The sequence below is a fragment of the Narcine bancroftii genome, chromosome 6, assembly GCF_036971445.1.
Source record: "Narcine bancroftii isolate sNarBan1 chromosome 6, sNarBan1.hap1, whole genome shotgun sequence".
NCBI lineage: Eukaryota > Metazoa > Chordata > Chondrichthyes > Torpediniformes > Narcinidae > Narcine > Narcine bancroftii.
Window position 1 is genome coordinate 250,624,952 of NC_091474.1, and position 23,522 is coordinate 250,648,473.

The 23,522-nt window shown below is 43.8% G+C and overlaps 1 protein-coding gene and 1 long non-coding RNA gene across 14 annotated transcripts in view; one reads left to right on the forward strand and one right to left on the reverse strand.

Annotated features, from left to right (window-relative positions):
- Positions 1–23,522, reverse strand: part of abcc10 (ATP-binding cassette, sub-family C (CFTR/MRP), member 10) — a 198,305-nt gene that overhangs the window by 46,114 nt on the left and 128,669 nt on the right. For 12 of the 13 annotated variants that reach the window (XM_069887931.1, XM_069887927.1, XM_069887929.1 and 9 more), the window contains 4 exons: positions 8,151–8,303; positions 5,509–5,617; positions 4,324–4,495; positions 1,450–1,793 (listed from right to left, as the gene is read on the reverse strand). In XM_069887931.1, the coding sequence (XP_069744032.1) occupies positions 1,450–1,793; positions 4,324–4,495; positions 5,509–5,617; positions 8,151–8,303 (778 nt within the window). The remainder of the gene's footprint in view (positions 1–1,449; positions 1,794–4,323; positions 4,496–5,508; positions 5,618–8,150; positions 8,304–23,522) is intronic. The other variant, XM_069887933.1, reaches the window with a different exon arrangement.
- Positions 16,657–17,778, forward strand: LOC138737233 (uncharacterized). Its single transcript, XR_011340849.1, has 2 exons — positions 16,657–16,745; positions 17,530–17,778. It is a non-coding gene; the product is annotated as an uncharacterized lncRNA (long non-coding RNA).

Consider the following 23,522-nt stretch of genomic DNA (forward strand, 5'->3'; position numbering starts at 1 on the left):
GCCTGCCACTCAGAAAATGAGCCATTTATCCCAACTCTCTGTCTTCTACCTGCCAGCCAGTTCTCAATCCACATCAATACTTTGCCCCCAATTCCATGAGCCTTGATTTTGGAAGCCAGTCGTTTATGCGGGACCTTATTGAAGGCCTTTTGGAAGTCCAGAAACACCACATCCACTGGCTCTCCCCCATCTATTTTACCTGTCACCATCTCAAAGAATTCCAATAGATTTGTCAAACATGAATTACCTTTTGTAAATCCATGTTGACTCCGTCCGATCCATTCTCTGCTAGTCATATGCTCCGCTATTACATCCTTAATAATGGATTCCATCATTTTGCCCACTACTGATGTAAGGCTCACCGGCCTATAATTCCCCACTTTTTCTCTACCCCCCTTTTTAAATAGTGGGGTAACATTAGCTACCCTCCAATCCATGGGTACTGATCCTGAGTCTATCAAGTTCTGGAAAATAATTCTTAAAGCATCTGCTATCTGAATGGCCACTTCCTTAAGTACCCTAGGATGTAGATTATCAGGCCCTTGGGATTTATCTGCCTTCAATCCCATCAATTTCCCCAAGACCATGTCCTTAGAGATACTGATTTCTTTCAGTCCCTCCCTTGCATTAGTCTCTATGTTTCCCAACATCCTTGGAAGGTTATTTGTATCCTCTCTTGTGAAAACAGAACTAAAGTAAGAATTTAATTGGTCTGCCATTTCCTTATTCCCCATTATATATTCCCCTGATTCTGACTGCAAGGGACCTACTCTGGATTTCACCAATCATTTCCTCTTGACATATCTATAAAAGCTTTTGCAGTTGGTTTTTATGTTTGCCGCAAGCTTACTTTCGTAATTTATTTTTGCCCTCTTGATGAATCCCTTTGTCCTCCTTTGGTGCATCTTGAACTGTTCCCAGTCTTCGGATTTGGTACTTTTTTTTGGCCAATTGATACGCTCTTTCTTTGGACCTAATGCTGTCTCTAATTTCCCTTTTTATCCACGGTTGAGTCACCATTTTTGGTTTATTTTTATGCCAAACCGGTATAAACAATTTCTCCAATTCTTCCATTAGATCTGTGAATGGTTTCCATTGTCTATCCACCGTCAACCCTCCCCCCCATAAACACCACCCAATCAATCTTACTCAACTCCCGTCTCATACCACCATAATTCCCTTTATTTAAATTCAGGACCTTAGTCTCGGTTTTAATTTCATCATTCTCCATGTCGAGTGAGAATTCGATCATATTGTGATCGCTCCTACCCAAAGGGCCTCGTACAACAAGATTGTTGATTAGCCCCTTATCATTGCATAATACCCAATCTAAAATGGCCTGCTCCCGAGTTGGTTCCTCGACATATTAGCATGGACACATAATTCTGGGCCACAGAGACATGGTGAATGTATCTGAATCACAATCTCACTGCTTCACAAAGAGCTCACCTCAGAACAGCCCGCGATGCCCTGATGGTGGTTATACCCTTCAGTGTCTCAGAGAACTGTGTGTAGATTGGGGAGAGAGTGATAGCAGTTAGGCGCTTTAGTTCCCTTGAAGTGACGCGGTAGTAGCGTTGCAGGTAGAAATACAGGATGGCCAGTGGCATCAGAACCAGCGTGATCCATGGCAGGCTGTAGCTGATCATTAGCACCATGCCCAGCAGGCCATACAGAGTGGCCAGGAAGATGTTGAGGATGAAGGGAAGTATGTCATCCACACTGTACAGGTCAGATGAGAAACGGTTCACAATGCATCCAATAGGAGTCGTGTCAAGAAATGACGATGTGGCCTAAAACAGAATGATAGCCATTTTACTTCCCAATCTCCTTCTCCAATGTTTCCACAGCTATTTAGACAGATTGTTGTACCATGAAGCAATGCAGCAGTGGACACCTGGCAGATAGCGAAGGATTGGGAGCCACTCAGCGAGTTGAGCAGCATCAGTGGGAGAGAAAGAATATTTGTTGTTTTGAGCCCAAACCCTCAAAACGGTCACCATCCTTTTTCTCCCACTGATGCTGCTCAACTCGCTGAGTTTCTCCACCAGACTGTGTTCAGCATCTGCAGTCTCTGAATGAGGGGAGGATACCGGCTTCATCAACGGAGTGAACTTTCAATTCGTGTTACATTAAGCAACTACAACTACAATTAAAGTAAAATGATTGAGAGTTTTAATGTTGAGTCCATGGACTGAATTTACATTCTTCCACTAAAATTTTTCTTTTCTACTCCTGCCAAGTATATGACAGGGCAAAGGAAAGGACAAACAAGGGCAAGTAGACTGTAACAGCACTGATTTACCTGGTTTGGCTGAGGGGTGTTTGTATTGTTGAAGAAGGCAGTGTTGTGTCTGAAGAGAGTAAAGAAAGTCAACTCCATTTTGTGCTGGAAGAAATCAGTGAGTGTATTGTTTACTCTCTTCAGACACAACACTGCCTTCTTCAACAACATAAACACTGCCTTCTTCAACAACAGAAACACTGCCTTCTTCAACAACATAAACACCGCTCAGCCAAACCCTCCCATGTATGCAGACTTCTTAACTAACCCACGCATGCACACTATTAATCCCATGTGTCGCTTCAGATATGTCATCAGTGGCAACTGGCACTACTCCTGATGCAGGTAAATATGCAACCATGACAAAACTCCCCAGATTGGATCCTTCAAAGTTGTGAACAGTCAAAAGCTCTGTACTCAGAGATCCGGGACTGGTGCTACCTTGAGAGGGTGGCAATTTTGTGCAGCGGTTAGTGCCATGCTGTTACAGCACCAACGATCAGGACCAGGGTTCAAATCCAGTGCTGTCTGTAAGGAGTTTATACATTCTCCCCACGTCTGCATGGGTTTCCTCTGGCAGGCACAGGATCATGGGTAGAAATGACCTGTGACCGTGCTGTGTCTAAATTTTAAAAATTTAAATAAATTTTTGAAAAATTAAATTTAATTCCTAATGAACAGGATTAAAAGAAACAAGTTCACATCAAAACTAGCACACAAATATTGGTCACAGGGAGATCACAAGATAAAGGAACAGATGTAGGCCATTTGGCCCATCAAGTCTGCTCTGCAACTCCACCTTAAGCTAAACCGTTCTCACATGTAGTTCCAAATTCTGGCCTTTTCCCCATATCCCTGACTAATTAGATAACTGCCAATCTCCTCCTTAAACTCCCCCAATGATCGGGCCTCCACAGCTGTATGTGGCAATGAATAACACAAATCCACAACCCTCTTGCTAAAGAACTTTCTCCTCATCTCTGTTTTAAATGGGTACCTTCTAATTCTAAGATGGTGCCCTTTTGTCCTGGATTCACCCACCAAGGGAAACATCTTATTCACATCTACTGTGTCCAATCTTTTCAGCATTTGAAATGTTTCTATGAGATTCCCTCTCATTCTTCTATACTCCAATGAATACAGTCCAAGAGCCGCTAAATGTTTATCATATGTTGGCCCTTGCATTCCAGGAATCATTCTGGTAAATCTTCTCTGAACTCTCTATGATAAGGGACCCAAAACTGCACACAGTTCTCCAAATGGGAACTCACCAGTGCCCCATAGAACCACATCAACGCCTCCTGACTCTTATACACTATTCCTTCTGAAACAAATGCTAACACAACATTCACTTTATTTACTGTCGATCCAACCTGATGATTAACCTTTAGGTTATCCTGCACGAGGACCCCCAAGTCCCTTTGCACTTCTGAACATTGAATTTTCTCCCCAGCCAAGTAATAATCTGCCTTGTTTCTTTCCTCTCCCACAATGTCCAACCGTGCATTTCTCAACATTGTATCTCATCTGCCATTTCTTTGCCCACTCTAAGTTGTCCAAGTCTCTCTGCAACCTTTCGGTTTCTTCAACACTTCCTACTCCACCACCCATCTTGGTGTCATCTGCAAACTTTGCAACAAAACCATTCAATCCATAATCAAAATCATCAATATACATTGTAAAAAGAAGCGGTACCAACACCAACCCCTGCGGAAAACCACTAGTAACTGGCAACTAACCAGAACAGGATCCTTTCATTTCCACCCATTGTTTTCTGCCTATCAGCCAATGCTCCACCCAATCTAATCTCTAATTCCATGGGCTCTCACTTTATTAAAGCAGCCTCTCATGTGGCACCTTATTGAAGGCCTTTTGAAAATCCAAATACACAACATCCACAGCCTCTGCCTTGTCCACCCTACTTGAGATTTCCTCAAAAAATTCCAATGGGCTGGTCAGGAAGGATCTTCCATTCGTGAAACCATGTTGGCTTGGACCTATCATGTCATGCACCTCAAGGTATTTCATAAACTACTAACCTTCATTACACGAAGTAATAGCTTGTTGTGAATAACCACAGAAGCACGGATTGAACCACAGGGAAAGAGAAAAGACCGGACTGCTGTGAAAATGGTGTTTATAGCAGCAATACCACCAAAAATAATGAGGTTATACTTGACATCTGGTGAAAGTGGTTGCTTGGAGAAGGACCTTTGAACAAAGACAGAAAGCAACTGACAGCAAACAGTAACAATTTCACTTCAACATGAATTCTGTCTGATCTACGTACTACTACAGTTTGCATCCACACAACAATTTGCTAAGTTTTTTGCTAAATTTCAAGAGGTGACATTTGGAAACATTAAATTTTGGACTGTGATTTGCATCAGCTCCCAGAGGCCATATTCATTTTTCATGTATCCGATGGAGTTTAGAAGGATGAGGGGGGACATGATTGAGGTATACAAAATCATCAGGGGGATAGACAGGGTGAAGTCGGATTACTTGTTCCCAATGATGGGGGAGACGAGGACTAGAGGGCATAGTTTAAGAATACAGGGTAGGCCCTTTAGGACGGAGATGAGAAAACATTTTTTTACTCAGAGAAGTGTGAATCTGTGGAATGCTCTGCCACAGAGGGCGGTAGAGGCAGATTCGCTGATTATGTTCAAAAGAGAGTTAGATAAGACTCTAGTGGGCAAAGGAGTTAAGGGTTATGGGGATAAGGCTGGAAAGGGGTACTGATGGTAGTGATCAGCCATGATCTGTAAAATGGCGGTGCTGGCTCGACGGGCCGAAGGGCCTACTCCAGCTCCTATTGTCGATCATTGACACAAAAACAATTACCTGTACCAAACCAAATAGTGATGGTCACTTTATTGAATATTGACTGACAACAAAGGGAACAACTGTTTCCCTCACCGTGGGAAACAGTCAACCCTCGACTGACCCCCTCACCTCGGGGAATAGTCGCCCTCTCCCGACCGTCTCATCGCGGGGAACAATCACCATCGACCAACCCTCTCGCTGCAGAGAACAGTTGCCCTGAACATGTTCTAATCATGTTCAAGCATTTCAGAAAATGCTCACTGCAGTTTGATGGCAACCTCTGAGAAAATTCACCCCTACTCCTTTACAAAATGAAGGACACATACATTCCCAGAAAAAAATCCAATGAAATTATTTGATCCCTGCATGTACACACACACACAGCATGCACTTACCGAATGAATCGTGTCATCAGTTGTGAATGGTTGCTTGGTGTGGATCCATTTTTGTTTTCCATGTGCGCAACCCAATGAGAGAGCCACCAATCAGACAAGTTACGAGTGGCTGTAACAGCAGGAAAAGTGAAACATTACACCTTTTGCACTCACACAATTAAGACTCGGAGACGTGATGCTTTCTCAACACTAACCTGGCTACTAACACACAGGGTTATATATATGGAAAGAAGGGTGACATCATGATGTGGATGTCATGATGTCCAGCAGAGGGCGAGCTTATCCCCAACACCTTTCAACAGCATCATTTTTGTGCTTCAGTTCTGATGTTGACCTGAATGTTGTATGTCACAAGTGTTGGAAGGAATCCCAGAAAAAGTGGTAAAATACAAATGTCTGCAGATACCATGGTTGAAGTAAAAGCACAATGAAACTCAGCAGCTCAAACAATGTCCTTTATGTAGCAAAGATAAAGATTCATAACCAATGTTTTGGCCTTCTGCCTTTCATCAAGGTATGGAAAAATGTTGGCAGGCATCCAAACAAAATGGTAGTGGTGGCGGAGTGGAGGGAAGGAGCATGGTCCTAAAGGCATGGGTAATAGGTGGAGAAGGGAGAGAGGGCACAGCAGCAAACAGGGGGAGGGGTGGTTCTTTGAAAAGAAAGGGAAGGGGGTGGAGAGCTAAAGAAAAGAAGACAAAGGGACTGGGAAGGGAAAGAGAATGGAGAGTAGGTGAGCAGAAACTGGGAAAGTCGATGTTAATGAGTGCCTCCAATTTACAGGGGGTTGTAGTATGGATTGTGAAGGGGCATGTGACTTCTCCATTTGGAATCTGATCAGAAGTCACTTCACCTGGCAATCAAAGTCAAGCCTTGCCCATAGGTCAGCGCACACCTTGGCCCTATGATGAATGTGCTATGATTAATCTTTAGTTTAATGTTAAACTATATTTCATATTTATATGATTTAATAAGGTTATTTTGTGAGATTGGTTTCAGGGACACAAAGACAAAATATTTGCATTTTAAAAACAGAGAGCGATTCTTTCAAGATGGCAGCTGACATCATTTCGGAGTCAGAAGTCTGCTGTGACTACAGTTGATGCAGAGAGAGGAAAGATTTTATGATGATTCTTGAGATTCTGAGAACAATGGACTGTTTAATCAAGAAGCTATTTTGCACGTTGATTACAGACAGCTCAGAAGCAAAGCTCTTAGAAGAAGGAAACATCAATAAATTTGGGAAGACAAAGATTAAATTATGCTTTTTAGCATGAAGATGTTAAAAGGCTCAGAAAATTTCAAAGGCTGTTATGATGTGATGTGACATGAGAGATTTGCAAGAAATATATTATTGAAATCAGAGACAAAGAGAGTCAGTTGAAGAGAAAGCCATCCTGTATCATCAGGATGGGAAAAGCAGCCACCAATTCCTTTCAAAGAAGGAAGGCTGCATGTGTTCTCCTGAATAAAAGGAGGAGCACCAAAAGTGGTATTTTACAAGAAATAGTCACTCTAACTGCCTCAAAGAAAAGAGGGCAGCCTCGTGTGTCCATGGAAAAAGGTCACTCTTGATTAAGAAAGAAATCATCGTGGAAAGCAGACTCCGTAACTCTTAGGCAAGATAAGAGGGAGTATGTGAAATCACTCGTATGAAGGAACACTGCTCTGAAAACGACTCAACAAAAGAAAGTTGTGAGTTTTAAAGCGATCTGAAGACATGATGTTTTAAAAATGCTTCATAATGACTTCTGAATTGCAATTTCAAAATCTTCAAGTTCAACATGAGATGTTTGATGCTGAAATTTAAAATGGACTTTTCAGAATTATGCCTAAACTGTAATAGTTTGGGATTTGGCCACACACACACATACATTTTACATTTGTGCATCGTGGGGTTAAGTTTAGAATTAAATAAATATTATGTATTAATAGTTTAATAAAAAACTATTATTTTGAATTTACCATTGTTTTGGATTTTACCATTATTTTTAATATATAACCATAAAACTATCTAACAATTACAGTACGGAAACAGGCCATCTCGGCCCCTCTAGTCCGCATCGATTTAAGTGATCTCCTCTAGTCCCACGTACCAGCTCCCTGTCCATAACCCTCCAGTCCCCTCGCATCCATCCACTTATCCAACCTTCTCTTAAATGACAAAATTGACCCTGCAGCAACCACCTCTTCCGGAAGGTCATTCCACTCAGCCAACACTCTATGAATGAAGAAGCTCCCTCTCATGTTACTTCTAAATTTTTTCCCTCTAACTTATGACCCCCTCGTTCCAATCTCACCTACCTTCAAAGGGAAGTGCCTATTCAATCTACACCCCTCATAATTTTAAATACCTCATCTTTCTACGCTCCAATGAATAAAGACTCAGTCTACCAATCTTTCTCTGTATTCAAGATACTGCAATCCGGGCAACATTTTAGTAAATCTTCTCTGCATCCTCTCTACCTTATTAATATCCTTCCTATAATTTGGGGACCAGAACTGCAGACAATATTCCAAATTCAGCCTCAGCAATGCCTTGAATACTGTAAACATTATTTTGAATTTACCATGCTGTTCCTTTGTTAGTTCAAAACAAAATTTGTTAGTTTGTAACACCCTTTTAATTGCCTCATCAATACCTGGGCCAGACTCTCCAGCTGATGGCACTATAGAACCCACCACAAACCAGCCATCTTTCTCTTTTGGGATGAACCTGAGCTCCACTCCAGGTTTGGAACCATGGGCAATGCTGTAGGATTGTTGGTAAGGAGTGGGCAGACAAGAGTTGGGAGCTGTGGTATTAAACATAGAAAACATAGAAACATAGAATAATTGAACAGGAGTAGGTCATTCAGCCCTTCGAGCCTGCTCCACCATTTAATGAGATCATGGCTGATCTTAAAGTTCAGTACCCCATCCCCGCCTTCTCTCCGTAACCTTTTTTTTTAAATTTTTTATTTTTCACACCATAAATCACATTAGCCATGATATACACTTTTTCTTTTTCACACATATACAGTGACTTTTTCTCCCCCCCCTCCCTCCTCCCAGGCCACCCCCCCACCACCCCCCTCTCATCCATTTTAGGTATACAATCTAGGTTGCATTAAACCAGTCAGACAATGTTGTCATTCAACAAAAATACACCAGAAATTCTACTGAGTCCATTCTTTTCTTTCCTTCTCCTTCCATCAACTTAGGTAATGTTTGTCCCCGGTAGGTTTTTGCTATTGTATTTAATGTAAGGCTCCCATATTTGTTCGAATATTTCAATATTATTTCTTAAACTATATGTTATTTTTTCTAATGGAATACATTTATTCATTTCTATATACCATTGTTGTATTTTCAAATTATCTTCCAATTTCCAGGTTGACATAATACATTTTTTTGCTACGGCTAGAGCTATCTTAACAAATCTTTTTTGTGCATCCTCCAAATCAATTCCAAATTCTTTGTTTTTTATGTTACTTAGGAGAAAGATCTCTGGATTCTTTGGTATATTGTTTTCTGTTATTTTATTTAATATCTGATTGAGATCATCCCAAAATTTTTCTACTCTCTCACATGTCCAGATTGCATGAATTGTTGTTCCCATTTCTTTTTTACATCGAAAACATCTATCAGATACTGTTGGGTCCCATTTATTTAACTTTTGCGGTGTAATGTATAGTCTGTGTAACCAATTATATTGTATCATACGTAGCCTCGTATTTATTGTATTTCTCATCGTTCCAGAACATAATTTCTCCCATGTTTCCTTTTTTATCTTTATATTTAAATCTTGTTCCCATTTTTGTTTAGTTTTACCATTTGTTTCCTCATTCTCCTTTTCTTGCAGTTTAATATACATATTTGTTATAAATCTTTTGATTAACATTGTATCTGTAATCACATATTCAAGGTTACTTCCCTCTGGTAAACTCAAATTGCTTCCTAATTTATCTTTCAAGTAGGATCTCAGTTGGTAATATGCCAGCGCTGTATCTCCAGTTATATTGTACTTATCTCTCATTTGTTCAAAGGATAAGAATCTACTTCCGGAAAAACAATTTTCTATTCTTTTAATCCCTTTTTTTTCCCATTCTCTAAAGGAAAGGTTATCTATTGTAAAAGGGAGTAGCTTATTTTGCGTCAATATTAGTTTTGGTAATTGATAATTTGTTTTATTTCTTTCTACATGAATCTTCTTCCAAATATTGAGGAGATGATGTAGTACTGGAGAAGTTCTATGTTGTACCAATTTTTCGTCCCATTTATATAATATGTGTTCAGGTATCTTTTCCCCTATTTTATCTAATTCTAATCTCGTCCAGTCTGGTTTTTCCCTTGTTTGATAAAAATCTGATAGGTATCTTAATTGTGCGGCTCTATAATAATTTTTGAAGTTTGGCAATTGTAAGCCTCCTTGTTTATACCATTCTGTTAATTTATCTAGTGCTATCCTCGGTTTCCCCCCTCTCCATAAAAATTTCCTTATTATTTTCTTTAACTCTTTGAAGAATTTTTCTGTCAGTTGTATTGGCAATGCCTGAAATAAGTATAATATCCTTGGAAAAATGTTAATTTTAATACAGTTTATCCTTCCTATCAGTGTTAGTGGTAGATCTTTCCAATGCTCTAAATCGTCCTGTAATTTTTTCATTAGTGGATAGTAATTGAGTTTATATAATTGGCCTAGATTTTTGTTTATTTGTACACCTAGGTATCTTATTGCTTGCATTTGCCATCTGAATGGAGATTCCTTCTTAAATTTTGAGAAATCCGCATTATTCATAGGCATTGCTTCACTTTTATTTACATTTATCTTGTAACCCGACACTTCTCCATATTCCTTCAATTTCTTATATAATTCTTTTATTGATAGTTCTGGTTCTGTTAAGTACACTATCACATCATCCGCAAATAGACTGATTTTATATTCCCTGTCTTTTATTTTTATTCCTTTTATATTATTATCTATTCTTATCAATTCTGCTAGTGGTTCTATAGCTAGCGCAAACAATAAAGGTGATAGTGGGCATCACTGCTGCGTTGACCTGCTTAAGTTAAATTGCTTTGATACATGTCCATTTACTGTCACTTTCGCTAACGGTCCCTTATATAATGCTTTAATCCAATTAATATACTTCTCCGGTAAACTGAATTTTTGCAATACTTTGAACAAATAATTCCATTCTACTCTGTCGAAGGCATTCTCTGCGTCTAAAGCAACTGCTACTGTAGGCTTCTCTGCGTCTAAAGCAACTGCTACTGTAGGTGCTTTATTTCCTTCTACTGCATGAATTAAGTTAATAAATTTACAAATATTGTCTGTTGTGCATCTTTTTTTGATAAATCCAGTTTGGTCTAAATTTACCATTTTCGGTACCTGTTCTGCTAATCTGTTTGCTAATAGCTTAGCTATTATCTTATAATCTGTGTTTAGCAAAGATATTGGTCTATATGACGCTGGTGAGAGTGGATCTTTCCCTTGTTTTAGTATTACTGTAATTATTGCTGTTTTACATGAATCTGGTAAGCTTTGTGTTTCATCAATCTGGTTGATTACATCCAGGAGGGGCGGTATTATCCAGTGGTTTGTTGCCCTCTCTTACTTTTTCCATTGTCTTCTCCAGTACCTTTTCTCTTGTAGTATATCTTAGGAATTTTACTAAAATAGATCTTGGTTTTTGTTGTGGTTGTGGTTTAGAGGCCAATGCTCTATGTGCCCTTTCTATTTCCATTTCTTGCTGTAGTTCTGGACATCCTAGGATCCTAGGGATCCAATCTTTTATGAACTCCCTCATATTCTTGCCTTCTTCATCTTCCTTAAGGCCCACTATCTTTATGTTATTTCTTCTGTTATAATTTTCCATTATATCTATTTTTTGAGCTAGTAGTTCTTGTGTCTCTTTAGTTTTTTTATTAGATTCCTCCAATTTCTTTTTTAAGTCTTCTACCTCCATTTCTGCTGCTACTGCCCGCTCTTCCATCTTGTCCATTTTCTTTCCCATTTCTGTTAAGGTCATCTCCATTTTAATTATTTTCTCTTCTGTGTTGTTTATTCTTCTTCTTAAATCATTAAATTCCTGTGTTTGCCATTCTTTAAATGACTCCATGTATCCTTTAATAAGAGCAAGTATATCCTTTATCTTGCCTTTCCCTTCTTCTTCTATTTTACTGTATTCTTCCTCTTCTTCTTTCTCTGGGTTGGCTATCTGTTGTTTCTTTGATGCCCTTTCCTCCTCTTCTTTCTTGTTTCCATTGTCTTCTGTGGTCTCTTCTTGCTGCAGGTGTTCTGCAGCTGTCGTTGCCGGCTGTGGAGATCGACTCCCCAGCTGGTCCCCCCTCCCGTCGGTGTGTTTTTTTTCATGTGCATCGTGCATGCGCGAGGAGTCGCGCATGCACGGTTGCGCACTTTTACTCGGCTCAGCGAGCCATTTTTGTAGTTCTATTTCTACCGACCTGAGGAAGCGGGCTTCTCTCTCCACAGCGGGCCTCTTCGGACAGGTAAGGCCTTCTCCTTCTTCCTCTGTTGTCTTCTCTTCTTCTCTTCTTACCGTTGATTTTGATTTTTCTTTTTTTGTCGCCATCTTCTTTCCACCTTTATACTCACTTTTCTTTAACTTTTATTTCTGTGCCTTTGTATTTTCTCTTGTTTTTCCCGACTTTTCTGGAGAGGGTTGGAGTTCACCGTCCGGCCACTACTCCATCCTGTGACTCCTCCCCTCCGTAACCTTTAATACCCTTATACTGAAGAAATATATCTAATTCCCTCTTAAATACATTCAATGAACCTGCCTCTACTGTCCTCTGTGGCAATGAATTCCACAGATTCACCACCTTCTGGGTAAAGAAATTCCTCCTCATCTCGGTCCTAAATGGTTTGCCTATTATCCTTGAACCATGGCCCCGGGTTCTGGACTCCCCCACCATTGGAAACATCCCTTCCGCATCCATTCTGTCCAGTCCTGCCAGAATTTTATAGGTCTCTATGAGATCCCTTCTCAATCTTCTAAACTCCAGCGAGTACAATCCCAATTTGCGCAATCTTTCCTCATAAGTCATTCCTGCCATTCCAGGTATCAGCCTGGTGAATCGCCTCTGCACTCCCTCCATTGCAAGAACATCCTTCCTTAGATAAGGTGACCAAAACTGCACACAATACTCCAGGTGGGGTCTCACCAAGGCCCTGTACAGCTGCAGTAAGGTATCCTTATTCCTATACTCAAACCCTCTTGATATGAAAGCCAACCTACCATTTGGCTTTTTAACCGCCTGCTGTACCTGCATGCTCGCCTTCAAAGACTGGTGTACAAGAAGCCCTAGGTCTCTCTGCACTTCCCCATCTCCCAATCTATTGCCATTCAAATAGTAATCTGCCCTCCGATTTGTATTACCAAAGTGGATAACCTCACATTTATCCACATTGTAGTGCATTTGCCATGGATCTGCCCAGTCCCCCAATTTATCCAAATCACATTGGAGATTCCTGACTCCCTCTTCCGTGCACACAACCCCTCCTAGTTTAGTGTCATCTGCAAATTTGGAGATATTACATCCAATCCCCTCATCTAGATCATTAATGTAAATTGTGAACAGCTGGGGTCCCAGTACAGATCCCTGTGGCACCCCACTGGTCACCGCCTGCCACTCAGAAAACCAGCTGTTTATCCAACTCTCTGATTCTATCTGCCAGCCAGTTCTCAATCCACATCAATACCTTGCACCCAATCCCATGAGCCTTGATTTTGCATGCCAGTCGTTTATGTGGGACCTTATCGAAGGCCTTTTGGAAGTCCAAGTACACCACATCCACTGGTTCTCCCCCATCTATTTTACCTGTCACCATCTCAAAGAATTCCAATAGATTTGTCAAGCACGATTTACCTTTTGTAAATCCATGTTGACTCTGTCTGATCCCTTCTCTGCTAGTCATATGCTCCGCTATTACATCCTTAATAATGGATTCCATCATTTTGCCCACTACTGATGTAAGGCTCACCGGCCTATAATTCCCCGCTATTTCTCTATCCCCCCCCCTTTTTAAATAGTGGGGTAACATTAGCTACCCTCCAATCCATGGGTACTGATCCTGAGTCGATCGAGTTCTGGAAAATAATTCTATCTGAATGGCCACTTCCTTAAGTACACTAGGATGCAGATTATCAGGCCCTTGGGATTTATCTGCCTTCAATCCCATCAATTTCCCCAAGACCATGTTCTTAGAGATACTGATTTCTTTCAGTTCCTCCCTTGCATTAGTCTCTATGTTTCCCAACATCCTTAGGAGGTTATTTGTATCCTCTCTTGTGAAAACAGAACTAAAGTAAGAATTTAATTGGTCTGCCATTTCCTTATTCCCCATTATATATTCCCCTGATTCTGACTGCAAGGGACCTACTCTGGATTTCACCAATCATTTCCTCTTGACATATCTATAAGAGCTTTTGCAGTTGGTTTTTATGTTTGCCGCAAGCTTACTTTCGTAATTTATTTTTGCCCTCTTGATGAATCCCTTTGTCCTCCTTTGGTGCATCTTGAACTGTTCCCAGTCTTCGGATTTGGTACTTTTTTTTGGCCAATTGATACGCTCTTTCTTTGGACCTAATGCTGTCTCTAATTTCCCTTGTTATCCACGGTTGAGTCACCATTTATGGTTTATTTTTATGCCAAACCGGTATAAACAATTTCTCCAATTCTTCCATTAGATCTGTGAATGGTTTCCATTGTCTATCCACCGTCAACCCTCCCCCCCATAAACACCACCCAATCAATCTTACTCAACTCCCGTCTCATACCACCATAATTCCCTTTATTTAAATTCAGGACCTTAGTCTCGGTTTTAATTTCATCTCTCTCCGTGTCGAGTGAGAATTCGATCATATTGTGATCGCTCCTGCCCAAAGGGCCTCGCACAACAAGATTGCTGATTAGCCCCTTATCATTACATAATACCCAGTCTAAAATGGCCTGCTCCCGAGTTGGTTGCTCAACATATTGGTCTAGATAACTGTCCCGTAAATATTCAAGGAATTCCTCCTCCTCAGTATTTTTACTAATTTGGCTAGTCCAATCTATATGTAAATTAAAGCTTCCCATGATGACAGCTGTTCCCTTATTCTTTCTTTCTTTGGCTTGGCTTCGCGGACGAAGATTTATGGAGGGGGTAAATGTCCACGTCAGCTGCAGGCTAGTTTGTGGCTGACAAGTCCGATGCGGGACAGGCAGACACGGTTGCAGCGGTTGCAGGGGAAAATTGGTTGGTTGGGGTTGGGTGTTGGGTTTTTCCTCCTTTGCCTTTTGTCAGTGAGGTGGGCTCTGCGGTCTTCTTCAAAGGAGGTTGCTGCCCGCCAAACTGTGAGGCGCCAAGATGCACGGTTTGAGGCGATATCAGCCCACTGGCGGTGGTCAATGTGGCAGGCACCAAGAGATTTCTTTAGGCAGTCCTTGTACCTTTTCTTTGGTGCACCTCTGTCAAGGTGGCCAGTGGAGAGCTCGCCATATAACACGATCTTGGGAAGGCGATGGTCCTCCATTCTGGAGACGTGACCCACCCAGCGCAGCTGGATCTTCAGCAGCGTGGACTCGATGCTGTCGACCTCTGCCATCTCGAGTACTTCGACGTTAGGGATGAAAGCGCTCCAATGAATGTTGAGGATGGAGCGGAGACAACGCTGGTGGAAGCGTTCTAGGAGCCGTAGTTGATGCCGGTAGAGGACCCATGATTCGGAGCCTTATTGCACGCTTCTCTAATTTCTCTTTTTATGCCTTCCCTCACCTCTACATTACAATTTGGAGGCCTATATACCACCCCCACTAACGTTTTCCAGCCCTTGATATTCCTCAGTTCTACCCATATAGATTCCGCATCTTCTGAGTTAATATCCTTCCTGTCAGTCGTATCGGTTCCTTCTCTCACCATCAATGCTACCCCACCCCCTTTTCTTTCTTGTCGATCCCTCCTAAATATTGTATACCCTGGGATGTTAAGTTCGAGGGCTGCCCACCTTGCAGCCATGTTTCTGTAATCCCAATCAAATCGTATTTGTTTGTCTCAATTTCCACAGCCAATTCATCTTCCTTGTTCCAAATGCTTCTTGCATTAAGATATAAAGCCTTCAGATTTGCTTTTTTCACCCTCCTTGCTCTTTCTGACTTTTTACTTTCACTGCCTCACCTAACTTTTCCTGTTTTATCTTTCCTGTCCTTTGCCCTATCATACAGGTTCCCATCCCCCTGCCAAATTAGTTTAAACCATATCCGACGGCTGTACCAAACCTAGCTGCCAATATATTGACCCCTTTTGGGTTTAGGTGTAACCCATCCTTCTTGTAAAGGTCATGCCTTCCCCAAAAGAGATCCCAATGGTCCAAGAAGCCAAAACCCTGTCTTTTACACCAGCCCCTCAGCCACACATTCATTTGTCTTAACCTTCCATTTTTGTCCTCAGTTGCACTTGGCACAGGTAGCAATCCAGAGATCACCACCCTGGCGGTCCTGTTTCTTAGCTTCCGTCCTAGCTCGCTGTAATCCTTTTTTAGTACCTCCTCCCTCTTTTTATCTATGTCATTGGTACCCACATGTACCAAGACATCAGGCTGCTTACCCTCTCCTTTTAGAATACTCTGGACCCGATTTGAGATATCCGTACCCTTGCACCAGGGAGGCAGCACACCATGCGGGTATACCTATCTGGCTCACAGAATCTCTTGTCTCACAATGGAGTCCCCAATGACCACTGCATTCCTCCTTACCTTTTGTACCACTGTGCCAGGCTCAGTGCCAGCGACCTGGTCACTGCGGCCAGCTTCTGTTAGGTCATCTCCCTCAGCAGCATCCAACAAAATATACCTGTTACTGAGAGGGGTAGTCACAGGTGTGCTCTCCATTTTCCAGGCATTTTTCTTCCCTCCCCTGACAGTTACCCACTTACCTGTCACATCTGGTATTGTGTGCCTCGTGCCCCTAGTTTAGTTAGATAAGAGCCATGCCTGCCAGAAATATCAAGGGGTGGCAGATATCGTATGTTGTAACTTGATTGTAAAGCCTTCTACCCACAAGCAGTTGTGTGTATCGTTTAATCTGGTGAGAATGTGTCTTTTACCCCTGTTGTGACTCCCCTACACATGTAAATAAAAACTATTGTTGCATCAGCCACATTCAGCCTTGTTACCCTTGGGACCCATCCCTTTGTTCACACACAAAACAGTCATCTTGGTGGGCTAGTACATGAAGCCATGGACAGACATGTGAGTATGCGAGTGGGACACAGAACTGAAATGGTTGGCCACGGGTCACTGATGAGGACAGGGTGAACGTGCTCAGCAAAGTGATCTCCCAATCTGTGCCCAGTCTCTCTGATATAGAGAAGGCCATAAAGGGAGCATTGGATGAAGTAGATCACTCCCTACAGATACACAAGTGAAGTGTTGCTTCACTGAAAGGCCTGCTTAGGGCCCAGAATTGTGGTGAGGGGGGAGGTTTGGGTGCAAGTGTTACACTTCCTGTGGCCACGGGGAAGGTGCCGGGGTGGGGGGAGGTGGGCAAGTGGTGTGGAGGGATGAGTGCATGGGGGAGTCACAGAGGGAGCGGTCCCCATGGAAGGCAGAGAGGGGAAGAGAGGTAAAGATGTGTCTAGTGGTGGAATCATGTTCCCAAGGTGAGGTCTTCCAGTCCAGATCATCTGAAATGTCTACCTTCTTTCATAAATGTGGCTTCCCCTCCACCACCATCAACTCAGTCTTTACCTGTACCTCCTCCAATTCCTGTTCATCTGTCCTGGCCTCCTCTATCCCCAGAGGTAACAAACATAGGATTCCCCCTGTCCTTACCTTTCTCTTAAAATTATTTTTATTGAGCTTTATCAGAAAACAAACAAAAAAGCAGTCGATCTATTGCAATGAAACCTTTGGATATTTACAAATAATTATATGGTATAGTAGCAACACGACTTAATTCTAGAACCAATACATGATAATGTTGTACATACAATATTATAATTCCACTTCAAGAAATTGCTTTCATATTTAATAGTTTGTGGCGGTCCCTCACAGCCCCCTCTGGGTGCCTCAGAAAATGAAGGACGAACACAATGATTCAGCAGGCTGCACGAGGCCCGCAGCGCTGCCCTCCAATTGGCCACAACTAAAGGAGCCAAACTGGCCTATCAAGGAAAGCAGATCGCAAATACACCAATCAGCACTGAGGGGGCTTTAACCACGCCCCTCAGCCGCGAAAATAAAAGCAGGGCTGTGAGCCCAATAAAGATCAGTGTTAACTACATTCAAATGGGGTTTGTGTCGTTCTTTCAGGGCACAGCGTGTTCTTTCTGAACTAACCTGCATACAGCTATATCCTCTCCTGCGTTGTAGGCTCCGCAGAGCCATAGCTTGTAGCAGCTAGCTCCAAGTTTATAATATAAAACAGATATCACGCCTTTATCAGTAAATTGCAACTCATTGATAAAATTTTGGTCAGAAAGAGTAAGAAATGTTCAAAACTTAGTGAACAAAATGACAAATTTGATAGTATCTGAAATAATGTCTATAGGTTAAATATCATCCCCAACTGTTGAAGAGATATAAAATGTTGCTCTATAAAAAGATCTTTAAAACTATTAATACCTAAAAAATTCCTTTCTTGAAAACTGACATCTACAATACCTTGTTGAAATAAAAAAATTATAGTACTTGTAACTATAAATCCCATAAGTCCAAAACATTTTCTGAAGTGATTCCAAATCTTCAATGTATGTGTCATTATTAAGTTCTTTGTCAATTTTTGAATAAAGATAGGTAAAGATGAGCCAGTACTGCCTGTAGTGAGGTACTTCTGAGGGACTTCAACTCCATCTCAATCCAATTAGGATATTCATCTGCCTTGTCACAATGCAACAAAAGTAACATATTTCTTATGTTTATAGGTCAAGAGTAAAAATGGAAATTAGGAAGGGCTAATCCCCCATTATTTCCAGTGTTCTGAAGATACCTTTTATTCAATCTAGGTTTCGTTTTGCCATGTATATGACATTGTGGCGGCGCACATCCTCATGGCGAACTGGCTCTGCTGGTATCGCCACGTGGCGGGGCAGCCATGAGGAAATGGCGTCGTCAGCGGTTTCTCTCTGACTCCAACATCCTGGGCAGCGATTATGACGTCACAATGCATCAGGTGACTGAGCTCCTGCTGCCCTTATAGGGACGCGCTGAATATGAATAAAACAGTCATTAACAACCCTCAACATGGTGGCTGTGTTTCTTCCACCGCTCACACCGCCACAGTGGTGATCCCGACGGGCCCAGACGTTTTTCTGGACTCAAAGCACCATGGATTCAGCAGAGGTTAACGCTGTCTCCGTCAAGCTTCCCCCCTTTTAGACCCACCGACCGAGAACGTGGTTCGGGCAGACGGAAGTACAATTTCAACTCCGCAACATCTCCATAGATGCCACGATGTTTTATCGTGTTGTGAGTGCTCTGGACCAAGATATGGCAGCGAGGGTGGACGACATCATCCACCACCCCCTCCCCAGCTACGGGCAAGTACACCACCCTCAAAGACCTGCTCCTTGGAACTTTCAGACTAACTCCCCAGCAACGGGCTTCCAGGCTCCTTCATCTAGATGGGCTTGGGGACTGTAGTCCGTCGGCGCAGTTGGACAAAATGCTGGCCCTGGCAGAAGACCACAAGCCTTGTTTTCTCTTTCCCCAGATATTCCTGGAACAGATGCCAGAGGACATCCGGCTACTCCTCACAGATGAAGACTTCTCAAACCCAAGGAGAGCAGCAGCCTGTGCGGATGCCCTCTGGTGCACGAAGAGGGAGAACGAGGCAGCCCTCAACCAAGTGGCACAACCAGGAGCCAGCCAACCACACCGCTCCCAAGACCAAGCCAGAGGAGGGCCAGTCGACCTGGTGTTTCTACCACCAGGGCTGGGGAGAGCAAGCCCGTAAGTGCCGCCAGCCCTGCGGGTTTCAGGGAAATGACCAGGCCCGCCGCTGTTGATGGCTGCAACAGCTGGCCACACAAACAGCCTCCTTCGTGTGACAGACAGAACCACTGGCCGCCGATTCTTGGTGGACACAGGGGCTGATCTCAGCATCATTACCCCCACAGCATTAGAGACTCGCACCCGATCTCAAGGTCCAACCCTGCGGGCGGCCAATGGCTCTACCATCAGGACCTAAAGCACCCGCAGTAGGTCCAGATTGGGAAAAAGTTCCACTGGAGGTTCATCCTAGCCTCCGTGGGCACCGCGCTGTTAGGGGCCAACTTCCTCAGAGCTCACGGCCTACTGGTTGACATGAAGGTCAAAAGGCTGGTCAATGCCCAAACATTCCACTCCACCTGACTAGACATAGCAGAAGCCTGCAGGCCCGAAATCACCGCAATAGTTGCCACCAGGGATGAGTTCGATGAGATCTTCCACGAATTCCCCGCCATCTTAGAGCCATGGTTCAACAATGCCCTGCCTCAGCATGGGGTCTTTCATCACATCGCCACACAGGGCACCCCACTGCACACTAGACCCAGACGGCTTCCACCCGAGAAGCTCCAGAAGGCAAAGGAGGAGTTCTCCAGGCTCCAGGAACTGGGAATCATCCGGAGCTCTGACAGAGCCTGGGCATTGTCGCTCCATATGGTCCCGAAGTCATCCGGGGGCTGGAGACCGTGCAGGGACTACAGTCGGTTGAACGATGCAACTACCTGGTACTGACAGGTACCCGGTGCCCCACATACAGGACTTCTCTGCCAACCTACACGGCACACGGGTCTTCTCCAAAGTGTACCTCGTGCGGGGATACCATCAGATCCAGTGGATCCAGACGATGTGGGTAAGACGGCCATTATCACCCCTTTTGGCCTCTTTGAGTTCCTGCGTATGCCCTTTGGTCTAAAGAACGTGGCCCAAACATTCCAGCGCCTCATGGACGCGGTTGGAAAAGACCTGGACTTGGTGTTCATTTACCTGGATGATATTGTCATTGCCAGTCACAACCGTGACAAACACAAAGCCCACCTCCACACATTTTTTGACTGGCTGGCGGTCTTCGGCCTCATGGTCAATGTGGCCAAATGCCAGTTCGACAAGGAGTCCCTCCAGTTCCTGGAGCACACCATTTTGGCGGCTGGGGCCGCGCCGGTACCGGAGAAGGTAGCGGCTGTTCAATAATTCCCCAAACCCTCCACCCTGAACGGCCTCCAAAGGTTCTCGGGGATGGTGAACCTTTACCATCATTTCATCTCCGGAGCTGCGCACCATGCGTCCATTGTTCGCACTCATGTCCACCAAAGGCAATACTTTATCCTGGTCAGAGGAGGCTCTAGCCAGTGCCACACTGCTGGTGTATCCGCGGCTGGAGGCACACATGGCGCTCTCTGTGGACGCCTCAGCTACGGCAGTGGGGTGGGGGGGGGGGTTCTGGAACAGTGGCTCGATGGACAATGGCGCCCCCTGGCCTTTTTCAGTAAGCAGCTGCACCTGCCGGAGCTCAAATACAGCGCTTTTGACCGGGAGCTTCTGGGCATTGCCATTTCCAATTCTTCAACGGCAAGCTGTTCGCAGTTTTCACGGTACAAGCCCCTCATTCAAGCACTGGCGATGGCCAAGGATTCGTGGTCCGCCAGACAGCAGCACCATCTCTTATACGTGTATGTTCACGATCGACATCCAACACAGGGCCAGCAAGGAAAATGTAGTGGAGGATGCGCTCTCCCGTCCAGCCATCAACAGTCTCATGCCCGGCCTGGATTACGACCAACTGGGTCAGGCACAGAGGAACAATGTGGAGATGCAGTCCTTGTGGACTGCCATCTTGGCCCTCAAACTCAAGGATGTCCGGGTGCTCAGCAGCCCGGACACATTGCTCTATGACGTCTCAACAGGCACGCTGCGCCCGGTGGTCCCGCTGCACTGGAGGGCAAAGGTCTTCAGTCTGATCCACGACCTCGCTCACGCAGTGATAAAAACAACCATGCGGATGGTTGCGGAGCGGTTTGTGTGGCACGGGCTAAAGAAGGAGGTGGCAGAACTGGCCAGGAACTGTACCAGATGCTAGACCTCCAAGGTCCAGTGACACACACGAGCCCCCATCCAGAAATTCAACCCGGTGGTTCACAGATTCCAACACATCCACGTTGATGTCATCGGGTCCCTGCGGTGTCCAAGGAGGCTCGTTACCTCCTCATGGTGGTGGATCAGGCCATAAGTTGGCCGGAGGCCATCCCGATGAAGGAGGCCTCCGCGGAGACTTGCTCCAGAACTCTGGTCAGCCAATGGATCACCCGTTTCGGAGTTCCGGCGCACATCACTAGCGACAGAGGAGCGCAGTTCACGTCTGCCCTATGGACTCAGATGGCGAAGTTCCTGGGGGTCATGCTCCACCACACCACAGCATACCACCTGCAGTCCAACGGGTTGATGGAGAGGTTCCACAGGCACCTGAAGGCATCGACTATGGCCAGGCTCTCTGGACCAGACTGAGCGGACGAACTACCCTGGGTCCTCCTCGGGATTAGGATGGCACCCAAGGAGGACCTGCAAGGTTCACCAGCGGAGATGATCTATAGTGCATCACTTTCCCTGCCGGGTGAGTTTTTCGGCTCAGACCCTGACACCACGGCCACCAACAAAAACCTGCTGGCGGACCTACGCAGGCGACTGGCCTCCCTGGTTCCCCCACCCCCGGCATGCCACGCCACCCAGCCGTTTAATCTGCCCAAAGAGTTCGATTCGGCCCAGTTCGTTTTCGTGTGGAGGGGACCACAAGTTGCACCGCCACAGCGACCGTACGAGGGGCCATACAAAGTCTTGCACCGGTCTGGCGGAACCTTCACCTTGGACGTTGGGGGAAGAGAGGAACTTTTTATGGTGGACCGCCTGAAGGTGGCCCATCTGGACTTATCAAAGCTGGTGCAGACGGCCACGCCCAAGCGCTGGGGCTGGCCACCAAAGCGACAGGATGCGTAGCCGGTTCTGGGGGGAGTTGTTTGGCGCCGCACATCCTCATGGCGAACTGGCCCTGCTTATATCACCACATGGCAGGGCAGCCATGGGGAAATGGCATCGTCAGAGGTTTCTCTCTGACTCCAACACCCTGGGCAGCGATTATGATGTCACAATGCATCAGGTGACTGAGCTCCTGCTGCCCTTATAGGGGCGTGTTGAAAAACTCATTAATGACCCTCAACATGGTGGCCACAACATAATAATTGATTTGAAATTGTCAAAAGAGGATTTAAGAATAAATATTGGCAGTGATTGAAAGAGGTATAAAAAATTTGGTCAAATATTAATTTTAACTGAATTAATACAACAAATTATAGTCAATGAGAGTGGGGACCATCCTGTAAAAATTGATTTGGTCTGTTTGACTAAAAGTGCAAAGTTTTAAAAAGATTTTAAAAATTCGTAGCTATACTAATACCTAAGTATTTAAATTGTTCATTCACTATTTTGAATGGATATTTAGAATAAAGCTATGTTGCACCCTTCAGTTTTATGAAGATTGATCTTATAACCAGCAAATCTGCTAAAAAGAGAAAGTAATGACAGTATATTCGGTATGGATAATTCAGGGTTGAAAATGAACAATAAAAGGTCAACCACATAAAGAGATAACTTATGTTCAGTAGTTCCTATAAACAAAGCAGTAAAATCAGGATTTGCCCGCAGAGCAATAGCAAGTGGTTCCAGTACTGTTAAAAAAATCAATGGTCTCCTGCCTCGATGTAGTTTAAAAAGCTTGGATTTCTGGGAATTGGCACGAATTGAGTCCTTTGGATATGTACATAAAAGTTTTATCCAATGTATAAATGCTGGGCCAAAATTAAATTTTACTAGGGTGGCAAATAAATATTCCCATTCTACTCTGTTGAACGCTTTTTTAGCATCTAAGGATAAAATACATATATGAGTAGAAGGTATAAACATGATGTTCAGTAATCTATGGATATTATAATAAGAATGTCTATTATTAATGAAACCTGCTTGATACGAGTTTATACCTGGTAAGACATTCTCCAA